Genomic DNA, 9,094 nt, shown 5'->3' with positions numbered 1-9,094 from the left:
CTATCTATCTATCTATCTATCTATCTATCTATCTATCTATCTATCTACCTATCTACCTATCCATCTATCTATCCAGTCATCCAATGATCTATATACTTAACAATCCATCTATGTATTTATATCTATCTATCGATTCAATTCTCTCTTTCTCTCTCCATCCACTCACCCATCCATCCATCCACCTACCTATCCATCCATCATCCTTCTATCCATCTAGACATCCTTTTATCTCTCCATTCATCCATCCATCCCATCCAACCATCCATCCATCCATCCATCCATCTAATGATCTATCTATTTATCTACTTAACAAATTATATATTTACATGTGTATCTATCTATCCATCTATCTATCCATCTATTTATGCTATCTGTCATCTTTTCATCTATTTATCCAACTTTCTATCTTTCTATCAGTCTCTTATCTCTTTCTCTATTCATCAGCCACACAATAAGAGGGACACAGAACTAGTAGAGCATGGCACCCAAATAGCAGCTATTGATGAAATGAGAGATGATCCTCAAGAGAGGTTTGTCTTCACTGGAGTATCTCAGTGTTCTATCCCAGGCCCTATTCTGCTGAATATAATTTTAAAAATTCAAGTGGTTTTCAAGCAAAGGCTGGATAAGTGTTTTGAAAGGACACTGTAGAAAGGATCCTTTCCTCAGTACAAGTTGGGTTAAATGGTCACCGAATTTCCTTCTAGCTCAGAGGTTCCATGGTTCTTTGGTGTAGGGGGGAGGTAACCACTGTCTTCATATATCTGAAAGGTTGTCACTGGTAAAGAGGAAACAAACTTGTTCTTTGTGACTCCCAGCAGCAGAACTCAGAACAATGTAGGGGAAAATTTCAGGAAGACAGATTTTAGCTTAATATAAGGAAAAACTTCCTAAAAATCAAAGGCATTCACACAAGGGAATCAGCTGTCTTGGGAAGTAGAGAGTTGTTTTTCAATGGAGATATCCAAGTAGTGTCTGGATAATCTCCTATTAGGGGTGTTGGAAAGGGGGTTCTTGCATTGGATGAGAGGATGAACTTAATACCTTCTGAACTTCCTTCTCACCCTAAAATGCTAGGACTCCCCCATTTTGGAGGTTGGATCAGATGCCATGAATATGGAGCACCTGAGGACAGGAAAGAGAAGTAGTTCATGAGGCCTTAGGAGTTGAAGCTGTCCCAAATCAAGAGAAAGATCCAACCTAAAAGATACCTTAGAGATTCTCTATTCTAACAACTTTATTTTATGAGGGAGGAAACAGAGGCATGGTGTACCTTTGGACACATAATTTCCTTGTTTTGAGCTTCAATGTTCATCATTGTAAAATTCTGATTCTTCCAGTTTTGAAACTATGATTTGAGAAAGAAGAAGTGGAAGGAAAAATGTTAATGTGTAGGGATTGAGGGCAGGCACAAAACCAAAAGGAAACCTTGTAAAGTCAGTTTTGAGAAAGCCAGGGCCATCCTCCACACAGACACCAAATGGATATTTCTAAGGCACAGAACTGATTGTGTTACTTCCCTGCTCAAGAAACTCCAGAGGTTCCCTATTGCTTCTAGGACAAATTATACACTGCCTGGTATTAAAAACCCTTCACAATCTGGCTCCAATCCCTTTCCAGACCGATTGTACACAGCTCTCTCTTATGTACTAAATTCCAACCAAATTGGACCACTTGTTCCTCCCTATTCACAATACTCCATTTCCCACCCAGCAGCTTTTGCATAGACTAATCGAGATTTCCTTGTCTTCTCACCTTTTGTTTCAGCTCAAGTGTCTCTTCTTATAAGGAGCTTTCCCCAATTTCCCCAATTTCCCTTGATCCCCACTCCTATCAATCATTAGTGCATTCGTCCTAGCCGTGATAGTGGACATATTTTGCATTTACAGATCTTTGTGCAAGTTGTGTACACTTCGGGAGGAAGGATAAATAAAAATAAAAAGGACAGGGACTGCTTTCATTTTTGTCTTCATATTCCTACAGCCTAACACAGTGCCTGGCATACAGTTTTTGTTGCTCAGTTGTTTCTTTTATGACTTATTCTTCATGACCTATTTGTAGTTTTTTTGGCAAAGATTACTATGGTGATTTGCCATTTCCTTCTCTAGTTCATTTTACAGATAAGGAAACTGAGGCATCTGGGGTGAAGTGACTCGTCTGGGATCCCATGGCTAGTAAGTATCTGAGGCCAATGATACTGGTGTGGTTTGCTATTTTCCTCTCCAGTTCATTTTACAGATGAGGAAACTGAGGCAAACAGGATAAAGTGACTTGCCCGGGGCTACACAGCTAATGTCAGAGACCAGATTTAAACACAGGAAGATAAGTCTTCCTGACTCTACCTGGTTTAGAATTCTATCCACTGTGCCACCTAGCTGCCCCTACATACACGGTGTACAGCTGACATTTAGTTAAGTGTTTACTGGATCAAATTAAATCAAATGATGTTCCCCAAAGGGAGGAGTTAAAGGAGAAGATAAACCCTAGCCTTGCCAACTGTACCTGATTCTAACATATCATCTCCCCCGCCATCCTCAATAAACTCCAGTGGCTCTTTAATTACCCCCAGGATCAAATAGGAAATCCTCTATTTGGATTTTTTTAAACCCTTAACTTCTGTGTATTGGCTCCTAGGTGGAAGAGTGGTAAGGGGAGGCAATGGGGGTCAAGTGACTTGCCCAAGGTCACACAGCTGGGAAGTGTCTGAGGCCAGATTTGAATCTAGGACCTCCCATCCCTAGGTCTGACTCTCAATCCACTGAGTTACCCAGCTGCCCCCTCTATTTGGCTTTTAAAGCCCCTTATGGCCTGGTTTTTGTCTACTTTTCCAGTCTTCTTACACTTTATTCTCCCCACGCTCCTTCTCCAACCCCGCATGCATTTTTCTCTCCTGTGACATTGGTTTTCTTGCTTGACATTCCATATCCCCAACTCTGAGGGTTTTCACTGGCTGTCTCTGTTCCCTCCACAGAATCTCCTCTTCTGTGTCTCCTAGCTCAAATCCTAGCAATCCTCCTTAATCTTAGTGCCTTCCCTTTGACACTGCCCTTAATATATCTTGTTTGGACATGGCGTCTTCCCCATACACACATGTATGTTAGCAGTCCCATTAGATTGTGAGCTTCCTTAGAGCAGATATTATAGTTTGGGACTTGCTTTTTTTGTTTGTTCTGCTTTGTTTTTTGCCTTTTTATTTGTACTCGCAGTGCTTAGAACAGTGCCTGGAATGTAGTCACGGATAAATGCTAATTGATTGATTTTATGATTCTATGGTTTTTGAATTCTTGGGTTCTATTTTCTTTAAATCTAAGAATGGAAAATTCTGTGCTCTCGTGTTCTGTGATGCTCTGTATGCCATCCCCCTTCCTCAGCCCTAATCTTTCGCTGGGGACCTCCCCCAAGGGGAAGGTTTCATCCCCAGGGATTTCTCCCTATTTCCAGCACCTGATTCCATCAGGGCCCTTCTCTCACTCTGCCCAAGGCCATCCTCTGATTCACGACCAGCAGCTGGAGAAGGGAGGGAAGGAGGTAGGGCCGGGGCAGGAGAGAGAGATAATGAAAACACAGGCAGCCAAGTCAGCACTCAGGCGAAGCTGAGGAACAATTCCACCCACATCAATATTTATTGCAGGAGGGAGATGGGAGCAGAGCTCCCTGTTCTCTATGGCCATTCAGGGGTTTTCAAACTGTTAACAGGGTGAAGCCAGGATCTGGGAAAGGTTGGCAGGGAGGGAACAATAGAGTTTAAAGAATCTTTGCCTCAGAGTTTTAGATGCGCTGAGTCACAGCATTTGAGAAACATTGCCATAGAAACTTCTAATCGTATAACGTAGAGAACAGTGGCAGCTTAGTGTGCCGCCTGGGGATGGCGTTAATAATGGTGTTTCCAACTTTATCGAGTGCCCTAACAACAGCCCCATAGACTGGAGGGTACCAGTATTATTATGCCCATTTTACTGAGGCCCAAAGAGCCCAAGTGACTTCTCTGAAGTCACCCAGCCAGCAATCATCACTCGAAAAAGGGACTGGAACCTGGGCGTGGGGACTCTTCGACCAACATGAAAAGATCAAGGGGCAGCTAGGTAGCACAGCGGAATAAAACATCAAGCCAGGGTTCAAATCTTGGCTTCGGACACTTCCTAGCTGGGTGACCCTGGGCAAGTCACTTACCCCTGTTTGCCATTCTGTCTGAGAGTTGTTATTAAGACAAAGTAAGTGTTGGGATCTATTATAACTCAATGGCAGAACTAGCCCTCATGTCAAATTCCTAGGGCTCCAGCTCCTTCTTGGAACTGGCCATGGGATCCTTGTCCTTCTCTATTTCAGTTTATATTCTAATTTAGGGTTAAATTTTTTAAAGGTCAAAGCTAGAAGGATATTAGAGATCATCTACTTTAATCTTCTCATTTTACAGATGGGAAAACTGAGGTCTCAGCCAAAGTCACATGGCCAGTATGTAAGCTAGGACTTGAATCTCCATGTTAGTGGTCTTTCTGTTATTCCTCAGCTCCATAGTGGATAGATTATTGGAATTAGAGCCAGTAGGTCTTGGATTCAGATTCTGCCTAAGATATTTACTAGTTACATATGACCCTAAGCAAGCCACTTCATCATTTTTTGACCTCAGCTTCCTCCTAATGGGAGGGAGGTTGCCTTGGTGGTCTCTATAATCCCTTCCAGCTGTAAACCCAGAATCCTCTGATCTTCACTAAAAAGCACTGAACAAGGGTCATAGCTGGGGTGGGATGGAGAAGGTAGAGTTAGCTTGCCATTAGAATGAGGGTAGATCATTCTCCCTCCTCCTCAGCCTGATCTATCGTTATGCCATCAGGCTTCTTGGTTGGCTGCTGGGGAGCCTGGGATGGTGAATGTGGGGATCTGAACCCAGGGAGAGAAGCAGGCTCTGGGCTCTCCAGTGGGAGTTTGGAAATCCAGCTAGAAGTTTAGGAGAGGACAAGGGCCCCATGGCCAGTTCCAAGAAGGAGCCAGAGCCCCAGGAATTTGACGTAGTTTCCTAAGGGCTAGTTCTACCACTGAATTATAATGGATCCCAATCCAGACTGGTCCCAAAGGGACAGACTGACCACTCAATTGCTAGGTTCAGGCCTTTGCCAACACATCAAAGGACTAGAAAAATGGGAATTGAGTGTTACTCTTTTTGCCTTTCCCCAACCAGTCTCTTATGGGTTAGGCCAGAAGGAGGGCCAACTAAATTAAGATCTGTCTGATGGATTATCCCAAGACCAATACCTTTCCCCAAGCCTACCCCACCTTCAAGGCACCCTCTCCCCACTGTATAGGAATAGAGACACAGAGAAGAAGAATAGGTTGTATTTGATTTGCCTCCTGCCCCTCAAGTCAAGTTCTTCCCTCCCCCAAAAAGCTCCTCTCCCTTCTTCCTTCTTCCCATTCCTTCTGGCATTTTGGAAATTAAACTCTTATTCCATTCCTAATCTTAGCATCAGCTTCTCAGGCTCTGAACTTTGGAGTCATTACTGAGACTCCGGGAATTCTGTCCCATCGCCACATTCAATCATTTGCCAACTCCCACTGATTCGATCTCCATGAGATGTCTTGAATCTACCAGCATCTGAGTTCGAGCCATCCTTGCCACTTAGGCAAACCCCTGCAATTCTCTGGTTCCTGCAATTACCAGCTTCCCCTTCTCTAGTCTTTCCCTTTGTGTGGCCGTGGAAAGGACACTTTACCCTCTCTGGTCTTTGGTCCCATGGAAAATAAGGGCAAGGGATTTTCATTAATCTCAAACTCAAATAGAAATGGATCCTTGGGGCTTCATGCTGACTCAGAAACAACAAATCGATGTTATCTATTTTGTATTATGTTTGTACTAATTTTGTTAAATATGTTTCAATTCCACTTTCATGTGGTTCAGGCCCACTCCAGAGTTTGGAGGCACGAGCCAGGACTTTAACATCTCTTGTCTAGGTGATCTCAAAGATCCCCATTAACTCTAATCCTAAGACTGCTCTGCAATTTGCCAAGTTCCTGTAACATCCAATACAAGCCTAAAAGGAGAGGAAATGGCTCTGAATGTTAGGGCTTCAAGAGACTTGACTAAACACTACTGTGTGCCCATCTCCAAATAACATATCCCAGAAGCCCAGTGGAAGTAATTTCTCAAGTATGGTGAGACCTCAGGGAAGGGGGAAGCAGTAAAGGGCAGAGGCTGAGCCCTCTGTTTTCCTTCTCCCACACCCAGAATTTTAAGAATAACAAAATGGACTTTTTTTCTCTTTTAGCTTTGTTTGAGGGCACAATGTCTCTAGTGAAGTGCCACAGAACTCTGTCCTTTTTTCCCCCTTTAAACCCTTATTTTCCTTCTTAGAATCAGTACTGTGTATTGATTCTAAGGCAGGAAAGTTGTAAGGGCTAGACTATTAGGGTTGAATGACTTGCCTGGGTTCACTCAACTAGGAAGTAACAGACCAGATTTGCACCCAGGACCTCCTGTCTGTGGGTCTGGCTCTCAATCCCTTCCTCCACCAGAGCTCTGTCCTTGCCCCTGCTCTTGGCCTCAAAAGAAGACCTTACACATGGGAACAGAGGCAATGTATAGGGATGGTGTCCCTGACACCAGGAATCCTTACTTTATTATCCAAAGAAGATAAGATCTTTTTCCCGAAACTAAGCTCCTTCTCTTCCTTTGGCATTTCCCGGGGAAAGAAGAAATAAGGGAGAGCCGTCAAGGTCACAGCACCGGCAGAGACCAAGAATCCCAGCCACCAGGCGCCCACCCAGCGAGGGTCCTTTGGAGTTAGAGAGATGCCTCCTGAAGGGGAAAAAACAACACAAAACCCATAGTCAGCTGAATGCATGAAGATGCTGCATGTACTTCAGGGAGAGAGAAGTGGCTTTGAAGTCAGAAGATCTGGCTTTGAAGCCTCATTCTCTTTCATTTTTTAAACCCTTAACCTCTAGCTTAGTATTAATTCTAAGAAAGGCAGTCAGGGTTAAGCATCTTGCCCAGGGTGTCAGAGAGCCTCCTTCTCCTTTACATTAATCGTGTGATCTTGGGCAAGTCATTCCCTTTCTCTGGGCCTGATTTCTCTCTTCTGAAAATAATGGAGTTACTCTAGACTAATTCAAACCTTTCCTACTCTAAGTCCTCTAATTCCAGGGTTGTCTCCCCACTTTCCATGTTACTTCTGATGTTCCTCCGTGGAGATCTTGGAGCCCCTTTTTCTTGAGGTTACAGACCCCAGAAGGTGGCCTTATCCAAGGGATGGCAGAGTGGTTGGTACTGGGAACTTGGATTCAAATCTTGCCTCTGTTGCTGATGGTGGGACCGTGTGCAAATACTTTCCTATTAGGGCTCTGTTTCCTTTTCTCTAAAATGGGGATAACCACCTCCTCTTGCTTTACAGTGGTGGAAGGGGTAGGTAGTGAATGAGAAAATGGATGTAAAATTTGGTTGGAAAGAACTCTAGACTAACAGTAAGGAGGCATAGGTTTAAAGGGCTAATGGCTACTTACTAGCTCTAAATCCTTGAGCAAATCCCTTTCCTCTAGGCCTGTTGCTCCGTCTTTAAGTGAAGGCTGGACTCTGAGCTTCCCATTCACTTCTGACCCTAACTTTCTATGTTCTAAGATCTTTGGTAGTGCCAGCTCAGTTCTACCACCAACTTATCTGTGTGACCTTAGGCAAATCACTTAACTCCTCCCTGCCTTAGTTTCCTCATCTGTAAATTGATGAGTTTGACCTAGATATCCTCTGATGTCTCTTCCATCTTTAAGTCTATTTTTCTATGATGTTCTCTGTTCCAAGATTCCTGCTAGCTCTGGCATTCTATGCTCTAGGTTCCCTTTCCTTATCTGACATTCTCTGTTCTAAGGTCTCTCTCAGTTCTGAAAAACTTAAAGCATTATATAAAAACTAACTGCTACTATTTATTATTATTATTATTACTTCTTTTTCCTCTCCAGTAATGTTTTATTGTATTTTCACCTGAATAATATAGAAATAATTTTTTAAACTTAAAAATAAAACCCTTACCCTCTCTCTTAGAATCAACACTGTATATTGGTTCCAAGGCAAAAGAATGGTAAGGGTTAGACCATGGGGGGGAGTGTCAAGTGACTTGCCCAGAGTCACACAGCTAGGAAGTATCTAAGGTCAGATTTGAACCCAGGACCAATCCACTAAGCTAACTACTTGCCTCCAAAATTTTTTAAAATTTCTTTTCTGACATTTTGCCATCCAAATGTTTTCTCCCTACCCCAGATGGTAAGCAATTTGATACAGGTTTATTATTATTATTATTATTATTATTATTATTATTATTTCTAAGGTCTCTCCCAGAGAATTTGGAACTCAAAACATGAATGTTAAAAAATTGCCTTTACATGTAATAGGGGGAAAATAATATGATGGAAAAAATAAAGTCCCTCCCAGCTCTGGCATTCTATCTTTTAACATCCCTCTCACTCCTGACATTCCACTTCAGTGTCCCTTGACAGTTCTGAATATCCACATTCTAAAGTCTAGTAGAAGAATCTGTTCTATTATGGAAGGAGAAAATAAAAATGGAGGGACAGGAGTGACAAGAGAAATTCATCATGGCACTGGCTGCTACAGAAGATCTGACCAGAAAGGAGTGGTAGATGATTTCTAGAGGCACAAGACAACTGGCCTGGAGGTGCTACAGAGTCACAGTGAGAAGGGCCCTTGGTTATCTGGGCACCACCCGCTAGAGCTCTGTGCTAAAAGCTGACTGATAAATTCTTGATTTGCCTCAATTACAATTTCTTCCTTCAGAAGGAAGATGGAGCAGCAAGGGAGCTGCTATTCTTAACCTGACACTGACCAAAAAAGGAGGAAGTGGTTGCTGAGATAGAAATTAGGGGGAACCCTGGGAGACAGTGAGCACTCCATCCTAGAGACAGACAAAGAGGGGAAAGCCTGGCATCCCCGACACACAGTCTACATTTTTTGAGAGCTGATTTCAATGTCTGGAGAGAGGATAGGTAGGCTCAAAATCCCTGGTTTAATGCTGTAGAGGGGAAATTGATTTCTAAAGAATGGGAACCTCTCAAGAGTCAAATTTAAAGGTTTGAGTCTAAATTCTATTAATGG

General features: G+C 42.9%; 1 protein-coding gene across 1 annotated transcript in view; it reads right to left on the bottom strand.

Moving 5' to 3' along the window:
* The window catches only part of SLCO2B1 (solute carrier organic anion transporter family member 2B1), an 87,110-nt gene that overhangs the window by 32,127 nt on the left and 45,889 nt on the right, over window positions 1-9,094 (bottom strand). Inside the window, exon 7 of the mRNA XM_044668145.1 lies at window positions 6,609-6,790. Coding sequence (XP_044524080.1) covers window positions 6,609-6,790 — 182 coding nt within the window. The remainder of the gene's footprint in view (window positions 1-6,608; window positions 6,791-9,094) is intronic.

This window comes from Gracilinanus agilis, chromosome 3 (genome assembly GCF_016433145.1).
Source record: "Gracilinanus agilis isolate LMUSP501 chromosome 3, AgileGrace, whole genome shotgun sequence".
NCBI classification, from domain to species: Eukaryota; Metazoa; Chordata; class Mammalia; order Didelphimorphia; family Didelphidae; genus Gracilinanus; species Gracilinanus agilis.
The sequence above is the reverse complement of the archived record's forward strand: the minus strand, read 5'-3'. Positions and strand labels throughout refer to the sequence as shown.